Genomic DNA, 18,452 nt, shown 5'->3' on the forward strand with positions numbered 1-18,452 from the left:
TTCCCTCCTAATGATCACTTAGGCTGTTTTAACTTTTTCATACAATGCTGCAACAAACAGCTTTGCTCATATTGTTATGCATCTAATTAAGAATGCATCTGAAGGTATGGAAAATTGCACAGAAATGGAATTATTGGGTCAAAAAATACATGCATTAAAACTGACCTCCAACAAGTTTGCATTATATTCTAAGTGGCATGTGTTTCCCCACCCTCTGAACAATACTGGATGGGATGCTATCATAACTTTAGACTGCCATCTGCTAGGTGAAAGGTAAAATCTCATTCTGATTTCTATTTCTTTAATGATGAGTGAGCTTGTACATTTTTCATGCTTATTAAATGGTTATTTGTATTTTTGTCTGAGAATTGCTTACTTCTATCCACTATCAGTTTACATTTTTTGACTGGGTTGTCTTTTTTTTCTTAAACTAATTTATATATATTATTATTTGTAATACATACACTGAGGAATTTGTTCTTCTGTACGAGGTATTATAATCATTTCCTCCAGTTTGTTTGGCTTGGTTTATAGTTTTGCCTATGCAGACATTTTAAATTTTGGTGAGGTCAAAATGTCTCCTTTTGTATTAAGCCTTTCCCAGTTCAAGACTACAGAAGACACTCACCTGTGTTTTCTTGTATTGTTTTCATAGGTTTTTTTTTTTTTTAATTTTCACTCGAGGCATGCGGGTTCTTAGTTCCCCCACCAGGGATTGAGCCCATGCCCCCTGCAGTGGAAGCACAGTCTTAACCACTGGATGGTCAGGGAAGTCCCTAGCATCATTTAAAAAACAAAATTAAAACAAACAGAAAAAAATCTCTAATTCTTTGACCCACTGGAATTTACTCTAGTGAAACTAATTAGGAATACAGCTATACCACCCCACCACCCTGTTGCTAGTCCCAAGACAATTTCACAAAATAATCCAGCCCCATTGATTATATTTGCCACCATTACCATGTGCTAAATTCAACTTTCCCCTTAACCCCTCAGGAGGGCCTAAAAGCTTGCACCCGACCTCTCCCTTATCAGGATGACACCACCATACGACCCTGGCTTTTCTCATCCAAGCAACAGTCAGAGGGGCACACAGCAGCACTGCTTCTTTGACTCTCTGGGCTGGACTCTCCTATCTCTTGTCAGGGATGCAGCTGGTACCAGACCACCCTGTTGGATTCCAGATTTGCCCATGATGGCTACATTGCAATGCAGGTACCTTTATTTCCTTTATTTAAACAATCTCTTGTTCATTAATGATTTGCTTTTTGAGTATACCAAACAAATTTTTGTTACAATTTTTACTTTCTCTAGAGCAGGGTTTCTCAACAGTGGCACTACTGGCATTCTGGGCCAGATAATTTTTTGTTGTGGGGGACTATCTTGTGCACTGTAAAATGTTTAGCAGCATCCCTGGCCTCTACCCACCAGATGCCAGTCGTACCCTCCCTGTTTTCTCTATTTTCTAGGTACAACATTTATATAGGCAAGTTTTTTTCTTTCTTTAGAACAGGTATTTTATTTTTTGCTTTTTCTATTACAAGGGATGTATGTACCAAGTATTAAAAAGTCAATACACACATAACATATTCCACAACTGAGCACCACTCCTTAACTAAACAGGCAAAGAAATGACACTAAAAGACAGCACCTGGTAGTATTTGGGGGAAAATAAAAAGACTAAAACAGGTTTAAATCGACTACTACGTCCCATCCAATATTCAATACTACACAATCCAGTGCATCTAAAAGGTAGTTATGCAAAATGTGTTAATGTCAAAGAATACAACCAAAATTAAGATGGCAAACTAAACCTATATAACTTTTTTAAACAGGAAAATACTTTATAGATGCATGTAACTGTCCTTCTTTTAAAGAAAATCTCCAACGTTATCTACTTACAGAAAAACCATATATAGAACTACTAAACGTATTCTTAAAAGTATAAATGTGAACATTTAGAAAATCCATAACTTTAAAATCATAAATAGACGAACTTGATATTTAAAAGAATGTGAAAAGTCCCATTTTTAGCACAGTTGTATAAACAACAGTCTTTTGATGTGAGCTTCATGAATTGTCCTTTTGTGACCAAATGTTACAAAAACATAACGTTTTTCAAACTGTATTACAGAACAAGACAGAACATCTTAACAATGTTATCTTATATAAAGAATTACTTTTTTTATCTTTTAAATTTTACTTCTACTAACCTATCAAAACCTGACCCTTAGACGTGTTAGAGTCATTAAAAAAATTCTTTTCTAGAAACAGTACACAAAAAAGAGGCATATTTATTTCCCATCACATTATTGGAAGATGCTTTCCGAGCCTGAGAAGTTTCTTCTCTCCTTTTTACTGTCTATCTTTATTCTTAGCATGTGCTAAGATATGAGTTTTCAGGTTAGCTGACTGAGTAAATGTCTTATTACAGTAATTGAAGGGGCATATGAAGGGCCTCTCTCCGGTATGGATTCGCACATGGGTACGCAAATTGAAATCGAGGGAAAAGCTTTTTCCGCAGCCTTCGAAGGTGCACTGAAAGGGCTTCTCTCCCGTATGCACCAGTTGATGACGTTTCAGTTTTGAGCTCTCAACAAAAGCTTTGCCACATTCTGCACATACGTGGACTCTGGGACCATGGGTGTGCAGATGCTTTCTCAAAGCAGACTTATCCCTGAACATCTTCATGCAGCCTTTGCTAGGGCAAGCTATTGATTTCGGGGGCTCTTCTTTGGTTTTCTGGGGCTTCTTTCTAGTAAATTCTGCCACTTGTTTGGGATCTGAGAGGTCAAGGCCAGGAATTCCTCCAGGAGGCAGCTTCTTCCCCGTCAGGTACTCTGAATAACCAAGAGTTCGTTTCTCAGCAGCCTGTCTAGTCTCGTGGCCTCTCTCATCGCACGTGGAGCACGTGGTGACGGCGAACACACCTTCCAGGGATTTGACGTGCACCTGCTCCTGCTCCCACTTCTCGCTGCCCACCTCGGAGCTGCTTGCCGCCCCGGCCTTGCCGCCGGCGTAACTACTCTTATCGCTGGCCTTTGTGCCTTGGCCACTGTCCTTCCTGCTGTGGCTGTAGGCCGAGGAGGACGTGGAGGGTGGTGACAAGGGAGCCAGGGTCTCCTGGAAGCAGTTGTTTTCGTCGGCCAGGATGGCCGTCTTGTTCTCCAGGTTGGTGACCTGCAGGTCTTCAGACCGGTAGTAGCCCATCACCTCCTCCTGCATCTGCATCATGATCATTTCCTTGTTGCAGTCCCCTTGGTTTGGGGTGCTGATAATGAGAGGCTGCAGCACGAGCAGAGACGTATGGTGGTGGCCATCGTGGACACAGCTGCCGCTGATGTCTTCGTACTCCTTGGCTGCCTCAACCGCCATTGTCTCCACAGGGACGGTCTCCACAGGGACGGTCTCCACAGGGACGGTCTCCACAGGGAAGGTCTCCACAGGGACAGTCTCCACAGGGACGGTCTCCACAGGGACGGTCTCCACAGGGACGGTCTCCACAGGGATCTGGTGCAGCTCCACAGCATCTGCGTACATCTCCGAGTTTTCTGTCATGATGTAGAAAATGTTGTTTGAGGCCATGGCCGAGGGCTCTTCTGAGGCTTTGGCTACTGGGCAGCGAACGAACGACAAGACGGCCGCGGAAAAGAAAGGCTGTGAGAGAAAAGCCCGAGCTCCAGAGGAAAGAGAGGGCGCTTCCGGTGCGGGACGCGGAAAACGCAGACGACGTGGAAGCTTCTGGACCCGCCTCACACGTTCGCTTTGGGGCACACCCCCCACCGTACATGCGCTTTACGTCACCCCACACACACGCTTTGCGTCACCCCGCACACGCGCTTTGCGGCACCACCCCCTCCCCGCACATGCGCTTTGGGCACCCTGCACATGCGCTTTGGAGCACTCCCCCTGCACATGCGCTTTGGGGCACCACCGGCACATGCGCTTTGCGCACCCTGCACATGCGCTTTGGAGCACTCCCCCACCCCGCCCCGCACATGTGCTTTGGGGCACCCCGCACATGCGCTTCTAAGCTGGGGCACCCCAGGAGAGTGCAGGACCATGCTCATGCCCCCGCTCACACACTCGTGCGTGCGCCAGCTCTCCTGCCACTGCGTGCCTCTTTGCTCAGCGCGCCAAGCTATTGTTTTTTTTGAATACAGCAACCAGGCTCTACAGAATTTTTCTGTATTTCATTTCCATTGACTTTTTTGTCCCCCCCCCTCCCCCCGCCAGGTATATAATAGTATGGGCGGGGAAGGCCTACTCCTTTCTAATACTTATGCTTCTTTTTTTTCTTATTCGATTGCACTGACCCACATTTACAGGCCATTTTTAACAGTATCAGTGGAATGCTTGTCCTGCCCGTTAATAGGAATGCTTCTAAGTGTTATACCATTAGGAAGTAACCAGCTATTTCTGTTTAGTACTTCTACTAAAGATTTTTGGGTTTTAGCCATTAATGGATGTTGAATTTTGTTAAATACCGACTTCAATATCTGCTGAGATGAGGATATTTTTCTCTTAAGAGTAATTAATGTTTACCACATTCAAATAAGATTTCCTAATTTTAAGCCATCCTTGCACTGTTTAGATACACCAACCGTCTGTAGAATTTTTTTTGTGCTTTACAAGTATCAGTGGTACACTGACTTTTAAAAAATTCTTAGTTTCCTTCTCTATGCGACCTGGAAAGTTTATACTAAATTGGAATTGAAACGAAAAATTTTTTCCTTCAAGATTCCTTCAAGACTTGAAAGAATTCTACCTATGAAACTTTCAGGACCACTCTTAAACTTTCTTAATTTCTCCCATGGTAATTAGCCTATTTATATTTTTTTTCTGTCTCCACTGGGGTTAATTTCGGCTGTTTTAAAAAAAAGATAATTATCCAGGTTTGTGAAAATTTTTTGCAGAGATGAACAAAGAACACTTTTATAATTGTTTAAAATTTCTCTATCAGTTGTCATTCCCCAATCTGACTGCTAATTCTGTCTATAAATGCTTTCTCCCATTTAATCTTTTTTTTTCTTCAAAGAACTCTTTTATTTAACAGTTCTATTTTTTCTAATTTATTATTTTTTGCCTATATGCATGCTAATTACATCATTTCTTACCTATTTTATAGTTCTTTTCTCACTTCTTCAGTTTAACTGATTTACTTTAATTTCTTATTTCATAATAATTGCCTAAGGCAGTGACTTTTCCTTTTAGCAAAACTTTACACATTATTTCATTATCATTTTTAAACATACTGCAATTATGGTTTTGAATTAAATTGGCCAATTTTTATAAGTTTCATGGGCACTTGAAAAGAAATTGTCATGGTATAGGATTTGACATAACTGTTGATTTTGACTTTGCTAATTAGAGCTTTGATGATTGAAACTTTTTCATACTTAACCTGCTATGTGTTGAGAGATGAGATAAGCCTCCCTTATTACATTTCTGTTTTTTCCTTGTACTTTTCCCATTTTTGTTTTGATGATGTGTTACTTTATTCAGTAAGACTCACGATTACATTTCCATTGTGGATTACACTCCTTATGATTATCAAGTGATCTCCTATGTCTAATTTAATGCTTTAGTCATATTTTCATGATATGTTCTCATTTTTTCAATCTTTTAAAAATAATTCATGTTAAAAAAATGAAAAAAACTGGAATGTAAATTATTTTGCTCTACCACTTCTGACTGAGAGTCTTTTTTAAAAAAATTTACTTATTTATGTATTTACTTTTGGCTGCGTTGGGTCTTTGTTGCTGTGCACGGGTGTTCTCTAGTTGTGGCGAGCGGGGGCTACTCTTCGTTGCGATGCGTGGGCTTCTCAATGCGGTGGCTTCTCTTGTTGTGGAGCATGGGCTCTAGGTGTGTGGGCTTCAGTAGTTGTGGCACACAGGCTCAGTAGTTGTGGCTCGCGGGCTCTAGAGCACAGGCTCAGTAGTTGTGGCGCACGAGCTTAGTTGCTCCGTGGCACGTGGGATCTTCCCGGACCAGGGCTTGAACCCGTGTCCCCTGCATTGGCAGGCGGATTCTTAAGCACTGCGCCACCAGGGAAGCCCTGACTGAGAGTCTTATAAACTGAATTTATCAACCAAAAGGTGAGGTGTTTTCAGTTGTGATGTACTTTCCATAAAACCACTAATAACACACAGATGAATAAAGAAATTTAAGTTTTTTACCTGCGCAAAATATCCTTAGCTGCTGGACTGGTGATATAAGTTGCAAATGAGTGGTGAACAGATCAACAAATGCTCCAGGATAAATAATGAAGAGAAAAATCCCAAAGCCATTAAATCGAACTTGTTCCCTAAGAAATCACATAAGAAAAAGGAATTTACTACTAGTATTGCATTTTTCAGATTAATAATGCATGTAATCTTAAAACTTCCCACTGTAATTCAAATTCTTGCTTAAAATACAAGTCTCTCTGCAGAGTCAAAAAATTATATATGATATATATCATCATAATTTTATAATAGCATACAGATTTAGTTACCAGTGAAATTGCATTTTGTAAAACAGGGCATTCTGAAATAGACTTAACAACTTCAAAAATTTTTAGAAACCAATATGCTGAGCAAATAACTTAAAATTAGTCACTTGTATAAAGAAATAGTTAATATTTCTATGAGAAACTAAATGAAAAACATTTTTATGGTTTATTCTGAATTATTTTCAGGGAAGGAGATAGTAGAAAATAGAATTCAAGTAAATTATCTAAATATTTATATTTCTCTTAGCCATTATAAAGGTGGAGGTTTATCTAAGTGTATTCCTGTTGAATTAATGTTAAAAATAAGTACTGCATTTAAAAATGCATAATGCTCAGACTGTCCTCAAGAGAACTATTTTTTATCAATTCATTCTCTAAAACTGGAATTACATTTAAAAGCCTCGTAAGACCACACAGCTACTCTAAAAAAAGCATCATCTAAATATATTGTGCTGTCACCTAGCATTAACTATATAAGATGACTGTAAAATTCACTTTTTCTTGGCAGTGGGATTTTATAAAATATTACCCAAACTATTTCACAAACATATTAGGAATGATTAAACTGTAATAACAATGCTTTTCTATGTAAAACCCTAAAAGCTGCAAAGTTAAGGTGGAAGTAAAGATGAAAGAGAGAAAAGAAAAAAGTAGCCGACCACTTAAACCACTACATGGCACACCTGTGTAACAGTATATGCTCTGTCAAGATGAGGGTTTATTGCCAGTCAATAGACTCTTGTTCATAAGCAACTGGAAAGTAATAAGAAGTGATTAAATCTTCTCCTCTAAAGCCTTTTATCTGGTCCACACACCCAAAGGATGAAACACATTGCCATCAGTATGTGTGTTCATTATGTGGGAGTGAAGGGGAGTTGTGACTCAATCTCTCCCCACATCAGGATTTTACACATTTAGGAGTCTTTAAAATGCTCAGGTATAATTACAATGATACATTTGGATAGTCAAGACAAGAACATGGCATGATACTTGAAGCAAGTCCCAGGTCTCATCCTCCCTTATCTTCTTCCACTTGGATTTCTAGATAGGCTATAATATTTGTTAACAAACCCAGAGCTTTCAGTGTTCTTGCTGTAGCCAGCAGAGGCCATGAGTAGAAGCAGGAAAGTATTTCAGATGATGAGCCAAAGAAAGTACTAAGAAGGCAGGTGGATGGGCTTTGATTTGAGTGCAGTGGTTATCATTCTGATCCAGTGATGAATAGAAAGATTAGGTTTCAGGATTGGATGAAAATAGTGAAGAACCATGAGGATATAACCATGCTGGCAAAGGACAAAGGATAGAAAGACCCAGATTATAGATGTGCACATAGTTAATTGAGCATATTCATCAATATATTAATCTCTACAAAAGAGAAGTTACCTTAAAATAATAATGGTGGATATGCACTGGGCAGTATCCAAAGAAAGAAAAAGTATCAAATGTAGCAGATTTTAGTAATAAATACTCCTAAATGAAAAGCTTCTTTGCATGGAATATATAGAGAGAGGTAAATATCATTACCTAATAGCTGCTATCCCATGTCCAATTTCATGTACAACACCACTAATGAGGACTGCAGCGAAGAAATAGGTCAGTTGGTTGACGGGTAAATTTATGCCAGGAACCTGTTCACAGACACAATGATAAAAACACACTTGGGCACCAAGAGAACACGATGTTCACTCTGTACTAAAACTTAACCTTCCAAACTCAGTGTTCGGTAAGCTAAAACTAATATGAAAACTGATGGTCCACTTCTCCATTTCTATCATAATAAATATAAAAACACCAGTCAGTTTTTTTGAACTAGGCAGTTTTTGAGCTAAGCACACCACCAATCTAAAGAGAATAGGAAACACCAGGTTAAAAAGTTGAAACGTTAGCTTCCTGAAGTCTTTACCACGGGAAAGAATTAGGGAGCCTGGCATAGTGCCAGGGAAGGCAGAGTGGCAGTGAAGGAGTCAGTAGCTGATCCACCCTCGAGGGCTGGCAGCCCGATTTGGGAATTCTTGTTACAGTTCCCATTCCTTCCGCTAAGTGTTATTGCAAGGCTCCAAGTACTTATGTGAGTAATACAGGATGTCCCCACCCCCCTTCAATGAGTTTCATTTTAGTATTATCAAGTTATATGAGAGTTGATCATTAAAGGCAGTGTAATAAAGTGCCTTATTGGTGTGGGAGCACCAGGCCCTTCGTTTCTTCTATCAGTTTGTCTAGAACATTGGTTAGAAAAATCATATCAAAGTGATACATAAATATTATACTAAAATTGAAATTTAATGCAGAAAGTAAGGCATTTGGAACATACAGACATGTTAAGGACCCACGTGCTCCACTGTTATGCACTTAAGGTTGCTATTTTAAAGGCTGCACAGTAAAATTTTTTTAGATACCCAAGAATCTTCTTGCAAGATAAATAATCGTTCCTAAGTTCTATTTCTCACAATCCAGGCAGTGGGACTCTAAAAGTATCCTTCTGGAGGAAAGTTCGTCTTTCTTTCATTAGTTAGTATTTTAAATTAATTACAAAATATGTTTAAAGCAGGAAAACTTGAAAACTCAAAGAATAATAGAAACCGTTCCTGTTCCCCAAACACAAAACAAAAAACCATTCTCAGTGTTTCAATGCATGTCTTTCCAATCTTTTCATGTACACATATTAAAAAAAAATTATACTCTTTTATTATAAATATGGTTTTGAAATCTACCCTTTTCACTTAATAGTATCACAAACATTTTCCCATGAGTATTTCTGGTTCAACATGATTTTTAATAGCTGCATCGTATTTCATGGAGTAGATTGTTGGGCATTTAATTGTTTTAAAGGTTTCTGCTCTTATAAAATACTGTGATAAATATATTTGGACACATATACACAAATATTTGGAGGGAATAAATTGTTACACAAGCACGGTTGGTTTAGGCTCTGGGGACATATCATTTGGGTTTGGTGTTCTGGCTCCATCATAACTAGCTAAGGGACCTTGAAGAACCTTGGATTATTCCTCCAGTACTTCAATTTCCCCATCATTAAAATGGAAATCACCACATTTACATAAAAGGGTAATTCTGAGGATTACAGGAGATAATCCTTGTCCACTGTTTAACATTACGCCTAACAGAGAGGGTAATTATACACAAAATTTAAAGGACTTTGATACATATCAAACTGCTCTCCAAAGGCAGACACTTCAATAACCTTGGGTAAGCTCATTTTATTCAAATCTGCAATTTGAGAGGAATAAAAAGCATCCCATTGTTTGATTTCTATTTCTTTGATGATTATTAAGCTGAATATTCCCCCTACTTTTTGACCACTGATAGATCTTTTGTGAGTAGCCTACTCCTGACTTGTCAATTTTTTTCTCCTTAGAGTGTTCATGTTTTTCTTATTGTCTGTAAGATCGCTTCAAGTATCAATTATTAATTCTCTGTGATACACATTACAGATGCATTCCCAAGTTTTGCCTTTCAATTTTATTTTGCTTTTGGTTTTTTGATATATAAAAAATGTTATGTAGTCAAATCTATCAATATTCATGGTTTCTGCCATTAGTTTTATGCATATGTCTTTCTCATTCTGTGTTCCTATAAATAGAAACCTGTTTTTATTTCTTTCAAGGTCTTTTATGATTTCACATTTTAATTTTAATTCAACTGCACATTTATTTTTGTGTATAACAGAGGAATTTCACTTTTAAGCCTTTTTTAGTAACTGAAGAGGAGATTCAAACCATGCTGCCTGGATTGCTTTCTAAATTCATTGATTCCAAGAGTCCTTTCTCTAGTTATGAAACTAGCTTTCATAGTCATCATTTTTAATGTATTCATAACATTTCACTGAATGACAATCTCATAATTTAACCATTCCTCAATTACATATTGTGGTTGTTTCTAATTCTTCATAGTAATAAATGTTAGGATAAACAGCTTGATGAATACTAATTTTTCTATAATTTGGAAGTGTTTCCTTAACCTAGAGTCCCAGATGTGGAAGTAAATGGTCAGAGGATATTTTTATGATGCTCATTATCTGAAGTTCTCTCTACTCAGACTCTACTAAGCAACTCTTTTCAAGAACATCAGTGTACCTTTTTCTACATATCTGCTCCATTCCCATGTTGTCAGGCATCTGTCTGTTCAGACCTGTAGTTTCCTTTTCTCTGATTCCTCTCTAAATTTATGTACTTAAGATTAATACTCATACATTCCCTCTATATCACAAAGTATTCAGGTTATCTTACCTTTATTTCAAAAAAATCAGTAGCCTTGATCCAATAGGATATTGATTTCTTCTCTTTATTATTTCAGTGATGTAATAATGAAATAAGGTAAGGATTTGAACATGTGACTACACCAACAGATGGTAGGTCTTATTTGCTGGCAACAATACTCGACTGCCCATCTGTCTCAGCCGTGATCACACAGGGTATTAGATGTACCAAAATACTGATCTCTCAATAACATAGAGTGCCAGGTTTTGGGGAATTAATACTGAATGAGGCTGTAGGGAATTATAGAGTAAACAGAAAGTATGTGCTCTAAGCTACAAGAGCTCATATCAAAGTCAGGAGATACAACAAACTTAAACAAAAACATGCCAGGTAGATATACAGAGGGCAGCTGACTTCTTAATGGTTCCAAAGCATGGCTCTCCTAACTGAATCAATATTTTGTAAGCTCTATGAGTAAGTTGAAAAGCAAACAGAAGAAATAATTTCTTCTGTAAATTAACACTTTACCATTCAGGCAATGATTCTTTGGACATGATGCCAAAAGCACAAACAACAAAAGCAAAAATCAACACATGGGATTACATCAAACTCAAAAGCTTCTGCATAGCAAAAGAAACAACCAATGGCAGCCTACAGAATGGGAGAAAAGTTTTGCGAACCATATACTGGATAAGCGGTTAATATCCAAAACATATAAAGAACTAACAAAACAAACAACCCCCCGCCCAACAATCTGATTAAAAAATGGACAGAACTACTATTTAGTAGTTCCAAAGAAGACAGCAAAATGGTCAAAAGGCACATGAAAAGATGCTCCACATCGCTAATCATCAGGGACATGCCAATCAAAACCACAATGAGATACCACCTCACACCTGTTAGAATGGCTATCATCAAGAAGAAAAGAGACAACACAGGTGCTGGCAAGGATGTGGTAACCCTTACACACTGCTGGTGGAAATATAAATTAGTCCAACCACTATGGAAAACAATATGGAGGTTCCTCAAAGAGTTAAAAATACATCTAAGGTATGATCCATCAATTCCACTTCTGGGTATATACCCAAAGGAAATGAAAATATTTCAATGAGATATATGCATATCTCTGTTTATCACAGCATTATTCGCAATAGCCAAGATTATGGGAACAACCCAAATGATCACCAACAGATGAATGGATAAAAACAATGTGGTACATGTACATAAACAATGCATTACTCAGCTATGAGAAAGGAAGATATCCTCCCATTTGCAACAACATGGATAGACCTTGAGCACATGATGCTAAGAGAGATAAATCAGAGAAATACAAGTACAGTATGATATCACTTATATATGGAATCTAAAAAAGTCAAATCTATTAAAAAACAGAGAGTAAAATGGTGGTTACCAGGGGATGGGATGGATATGAGTGACGGTATTTAAGGGTACAAACTTGTAACAAGTAGTAAATAAGCTACAGAGATCTAATGCACAGTATAAAGAATACAATCAATAAAATTGTACTATAATGTGATAAATATTGCTCCAATGGCAATCATATTACAATAAATAAATGTATGAAAGTACATAAGGTGTACATCGCTGTACACCTTAAATTTGCAAACAGTAACATGTCAAATTTATCAAATAAAAAAATTTAAAAAACTTTGTTAGCTTTGTTTCTGCTCGTGGACGCCGCTGAGTAAGCATCATTAAAGTCTCCCCAGCCCCACTGCTGTCACGTCTAAATCAGAGTCTCCCAAAGAGCCCGAACAGCTGTGGAAGCTCTTCGTTGGAGGTCTCAGCTTTGAAACAACCAGTGAGAGTCTGAGGAGCCACCTGAGCAGTGGGGAACGCGCACAGACTGTGTGGTAACGAGGGATCCAAACACCAGGCGCTCCAGAGGCTTCGGGTTTGTCATGTATGCCACTGTCGAGGAGGTGGATGCAACCATGAAGGCAAGGCCACACGAGGTGGATGGAAGAGTTGGGGAACCAAAGAGGGCCATCTCAAGAGAAGATTCTCAAAGACCTGGTGCCCACTTAATTGTGAAAAAGATTTTTGTTGGTGGCATTAAAGAAGACACTGAAGAACATCATCTAAGAGATTATTTTGAATAGTATGGGGAAAAAAGTGACTGGCTGAGGCAATGGCAAAAAGAGAGGCTTTGCTTTTGTACCATTTGATGGCCATGACTCTGCAGACAAGACTGTCATTCAGAAATACCACACTGTGAAGTAAGAAAAGCCCTATCTAAGCAAGAGATGGCTAGTGCTTCATCCAGCCAAAGAGAGCAAGGTGTTTCTGGAAACTTTGGTGGTGGTCGTGGAGGGGGTTTTGGTGGGAATGACAGCTTTGGTCGTGGAGGAAACTTCAGTGGCCGAGGTGGCTCTGGTGGCAGCCGTGGTGGGGGATATGGTGGCAGTGGGGATGGCTATAATGGGTTTGTTTGGTAATGACGGAAGCAATTTTGGAGGCGGCGGAAGCTACAATGATTTTGGCAATTACAACAATCAATGTTCAAATTTTGGACCCATGAAAGGAGGAAACTTTGGAGGCAGAAGTTCTGGCCCCTATGGGGGATGAGGCCAATACTTTGCCAAACCACGAAACCAAGGTGGCTATGGCAGGAGGTTTTAATTACTGCCAGGAAACAAAGCTTAGCAGGAGAGGAGAGCCAGAGAAGTGACAGGGAAGCTACAGGTTACAACAGATTTGGGAACTCAGCCAAGCACAGAGGTGGCAGGGCCTAGTTGCTACAAAGACATGTTTTAGACCAGCGGTCCCCAACCTTTTTGGCACCAGGGACTGGTTTCGTGGAAGACAATTTTTCCATGGATTGTGGGGGGGGGGATGGTTCAGGCGGTAATGCGAGCGATGGGGAGTGGCAGATGAAGCTTCGCTCACTCGCCTGCCACTCACCTCCTGCTGTGCGGCCCGGTTCCTAACAGGCCACAGACCAGTAGTGGTCCGCGGCCCAGGAGTTGGGTACCCCTGTTTTAGACAATACTCCTGTGTATGGGCAAAAATACCCCAAGGACTATATTTGTGACTAATTGTATAATAGATTATTTTAGCTTCTATTCTGTGGAAAGTGTAAAGCATTCCAACAAAGCGTTTTAATATAGATTTTTCTTTGTACCCACGCTGTTGACTGCTAAATGTAATAGTCTGAATAAATGTGACACTGAATAAATGTGTCTTTAAAAAAAAAACAAAAACACAAACAAACTTGTTAAACTGAAATAAAACCAAAAACCCCCCAAAAACCCTTTTGCCATTCTAATCCTAGCAGGCAGACAGGCCAGTGATCATATTTTCTCCAAGCCTGCTTCTTTCTCTACTATCCTCTTTCTTGGCAAACAATAAACAGCCATGCAGCCTGAGAGTCATCCTCGACTTTCTTCTCCCTCCAGCCTCACATTCAATTAATGACTGAGGTCTGAGAACTCCACTGCAAAAGATCCCTTGAATCCAGCCCCTTCATTCTCCTTACCACTAATTTAGTTAAGATCTTTATAACTTCTAACATGAATTATTCCAAATGCTCTCTTAAATGGTCTCCCCATCTTCGGTGAAACCCTACTCCAGTCCATTTTGCATAGACTTGTTATCTACAGATAAAATCAAAACTTCTTAGAATGGCCCTTCATAACACAGACCCTACCTATATCTCCCATCTTATCTCCTACACCATATACCTTCCACCATATACCTCTTAGATACAGGTCAAAGTTACTTTATAGTTCCTTGAGGAATTACTGGTCTTTTTTAAGAGAGTAGAGCATACTGTGCACAGGCTCTGAGGTCAGTGGTGGGTGAGTGATGGACCCACCATTTACTAGCTGTGATCACAGGCAAGTGACTTAACAGCTCTGTGCCTTGGTTTTCTCATCTGTGAATCAGGGATAACAACAATGCTTACCTCTACATTGCTGCAGGAATAAAATAAAATAGGCACAAAAAACCTCACATGGGAAGCATTGCATATTAACTAGTATTTTTTAAAAATAAATTTATTTAATTTATATTTATTTTTGGCTGCATTGGGTCTTCGTTGCTGCATGCGGGCTTTCTCTAGTTGCGGCGAGCGGGGGCTACTCTTCGTGGCGGTGTGCGGTCTTCTCATTGCGGTGGCTTCTCTTGTTGCGGAGCACGGGCTCTAGGCGCACGGGCTTCAGTAGTTGCGGCACGCAGGCTCAGTAGTTGTGGTGCATGAGCTTAGTTGCTCCGTGGCATGTGGGATCTTTCCGGACCAGGACTCGAACCTGTGTCCCCTGCACTGGCTGGCAGATTCTTAACCACTGTGCCACCAGGGAAGCCCCTAACTAGGTTTTATTATTAGTATTATTATTCCCTCTGCCTTTCCATGTTATATGGTTCCCTCTGTTTCTGGCATGCTCAACTGCCATCTTCCTTTCCCAGGCTATGTGGACTCTCCTTCCCTTCCCTTCTCCTCTACTCTCTTCCCAGTACCAGGCACACCTCAGCAGGGCTTGTCTTTGTTCCCGCAGCACCTTGTACTCTGTCCAACTGTAGAAAATCATAGCAGCTCTCCCTCTGGACTAAAAGCTCTGTAAGTGCTAGGATTGGATTTTGTTCCCTGTATAAGCAGGACTAAGCACAAGGCCAGTAGGCAGACTACACTCAGTAAATGTTTGCTGAAGAAATAAATCATCTCGTCTGAGGCCTCACCCACCTGAATCCTTCTAACCTCTAAGAAAGAGCTATTACCATAGGAGAGATTCTTTATGTTTTGCTACAAATGACTTGTAATCTTCCCATAGTGACACAGCTAGTAGAGGCCACAAAGAGATGAGTTAAAAAAAAATCTGTCAATCTTGAATAGACATTTTTCCAAAGAAGACATACAGATAGCTAACACATGAAAAGATGCTCAACACTGCTAATTATTAGAGAAATGCAAATCAAAACCACAATGAGGTATTACCTCACACCTGTCAGAATGGCTATCATCAAAAAGTCTACAAATAACAAATGTTGGCGAGGATGTGGAGAAAAGGGAACTCCTGTGCACTGTTGGTGGGAATGTAAATTAGTGCAGCCGCTATGGAAAACAGTATGGAAGTTCCTTAAAAAGCTAAAAATAGGACTACCATATGATTCAGCAATCCCACCCCTGGGTATATATATGAAAAAAACAAAAACACTAATTCGAAAAGATACATGCACTCTAATGTTCATAGCAGCACTATTTACAATAGCCAAGACATGGAAACAACCCAAGTGCCCATCAGACAAATGGATTAAGAAGATGTACATATATATATATATATATATATATATACACATATACATACATACACTGGAATATTACTCAGCCACATAAAAGAATGAAATACTGCCACCTGCAGCAATGTGGTTGGACGTACAGAATATTATGCTTAGTGAAATAAGACAGAGATAGACAAATACTGTATACTATCACTTATATGTGTAACCTAAGAAATAATACAAATGAATGTATATGCAAAACAGAAGCAGACTCACAGATATAGAAAACAAACCTGTGGTTATCGAAGGGGAAAAGGAAGAAGGGAGGGACAAATAAGGGGTATTAACAGATACAAACTACTATATAGTTTGTATATTTGGGATGAAGTGAGAGAGTAGCATTGACATATATACACTACCAAATGTAAAGTGGATGGCTAGTGGGAAGCAGCTGCATAGCACAGGGAGATCAGCTTGGTGCTTTGTGACCACCTAGAGGGGTGGGATAGGGAGGGTGGGAGGGAGGCTCAAGAGGGAGGGGATATCTGTATACTTATAGCTGATTCACTTTGTTGTACAACAGAAACTAACACAACATTGTAAAGCAATTATACTTCAATAAAGATATAAAAATAAAATAAAGTAAAATAGATAAGTAACACGGATATACTGTATAGCACTGGGAATTACACCCATTATCTTGTAATAACCTACAATGGAATTTAATCTGCAAAAATACTGACTCACTATGCTGTACACCTGAAACTAACATAATACTGTAAATCAACTATACTTCAATTTAAAAAAAAGTCACTAACTCATATAGTCTATTTCATTAATAAGAACACGATTAAAAACATAACGTCCATGACTCACGGAAATGGAAACTATTAACGTAAAAAATTTAAAATTGAAGTTAGTCAGTGGTAAAGCACCCTTTCAAACTCTGGAAACATGAATTGATAAGGTATTGGTCTACACATGTGCTTTAAAGTGGGAATTATTTTAAGTAGCTTACAGTCAAAGGAGTACAACTCAGCACATTATTCTTCATATCAAGAAATCACAGTGATCATTCAAAAGGTCTTTTACCTTTAATTAAAAGGATATTATTGCTTAAGAATCTGAAAGCCATGAAGAAGAAACGGGAACATTTTGCATAGGATTAAGATGCAATTTATTTCTACATTATAGAGATCTTAAATCAGTATGCTTATTCCTTGACAGTAACAATTATTCAACACCTCAAGAAGACAACATGAATTACCAAGTTAGGTATAAAACAAGCTACAAGTATATATTTTACAACACAGGGAATAGAGCCGATATTTTATAATAACTATAAACGGAGTATAACTTTAAAAAATTGCAAATCACTATATGGTACACCCACAACTTATATAATATTGTACAGCAACTATACTTCAATTTAAAAAAAACCTTGCACTGAAAAAAAAGACAACATGAATTAAATCGAATACTTGTGTAACTGTTGACAGTCTTAGTGGTGGTCCATTTGTTCTATTATTACTACTACTACTACACATTGCAACAATTCTTTGCTATACTCTTACTAATTATTTTGTTTAAGCAAGTAATTTGAGAAATTGTGAGACTTTTCATTTATTTCATATTTATATTATGGATAGGAATTATGCTATCCAGAAGAAATTTCTTATATCTATGTTTCAACAAAGCTACTTAAAGCAATAAGAAGGCACTTACCACAACTTGTAGCACCTGTTCGTTGTGAAGTGAGGAAGAGGAAGAGGATGAAGAGGAGGAGGAAGAAGAGGAAGAGGAGGAAGAGGAAGAGGAGGAAGAAGAGGAGGAAGAATAAGAAGCGGGAGAGTCAGCCATCATTTGGCCTAAAGTCTGCATCAGCGTTTTCCCCAGAAGAAAAAAAGAGCTGAACATAGCAATTACACCAAACACCATTCCAAAATTGAACCTGTCAAGAGGAAAAAAATTACATAAATGTACAATTCCTCACAATTCATGGACTAAAAAATTCATTAACCAGCCACCTTTCATAGCTTCAAAACAATGTCTAAAAATTTCAATAACTCTGCTTCTTTCTCCTACTTGAAGTTCAGATACTTGACTGAAGCATGGGCACTAGTCTCTTTAAGCAGTTATAATTTACAATTCTCTCATAACTGAAGAGGCTGAATGTTGTTCCCAATAAAAAGTTTGTTTCCTCTCATATTTTTTTGCTCATTTACATAGCATTGTTTTGATCTTGTTCTCATGTAGTTATGAAAGCTCTTTTCACATTATAGACATCATTCTTTTTCATCTACCGATTCTTTTGTTTGCATTTTATTTTACTTGAATTTTGTAATGAGCTTAAATATTAACATGGTAAAACTTAACAACAGTTTCTTTCTTCTACTGTTTTAATAACTAGAAATTAGAAATCACTCCTCTATAGTTGGGAATAATCTATTATATTTTCTAACTTTTTGATAAGTTGTGTTTTTCAAGGCATTTGTCCATTT

General features: G+C 38.5%; 1 protein-coding gene and 1 pseudogene across 6 annotated transcripts in view; one reads left to right on the top strand and one right to left on the bottom strand.

Moving 5' to 3' along the window:
* LOC137216971 (membrane-bound transcription factor site-2 protease) overlaps nucleotides 1-18,452 on the bottom strand; it is a 38,641-nt gene that overhangs the window by 15,734 nt on the left and 4,455 nt on the right. For 2 of the 6 annotated variants that reach the window (XM_067723105.1, XM_067723106.1), the window contains exons 3-5: nucleotides 17,677-17,902; nucleotides 8,021-8,124; nucleotides 6,183-6,310 (exon numbers count right to left, since the gene is read on the bottom strand). In XM_067723105.1, the coding sequence (XP_067579206.1) occupies nucleotides 6,183-6,310; nucleotides 8,021-8,124; nucleotides 17,677-17,902 (458 nt within the window). Of the gene's footprint in view, nucleotides 1-1,491; nucleotides 3,615-6,182; nucleotides 6,311-8,020; nucleotides 8,125-17,676; nucleotides 17,903-18,452 lie in introns of those variants that run through there. The other 4 variants (XM_067723103.1, XM_067723101.1, XM_067723102.1 and 1 more) reach the window with 4 other exon arrangements.
* LOC137217282 (heterogeneous nuclear ribonucleoprotein A1-like) lies at nucleotides 11,618-13,302 on the top strand (annotated as a pseudogene).

Source organism: Pseudorca crassidens, chromosome X (genome assembly GCF_039906515.1).
Source record: "Pseudorca crassidens isolate mPseCra1 chromosome X, mPseCra1.hap1, whole genome shotgun sequence".
In the NCBI taxonomy this organism is placed as follows: Eukaryota; Metazoa; Chordata; class Mammalia; order Artiodactyla; family Delphinidae; genus Pseudorca; species Pseudorca crassidens.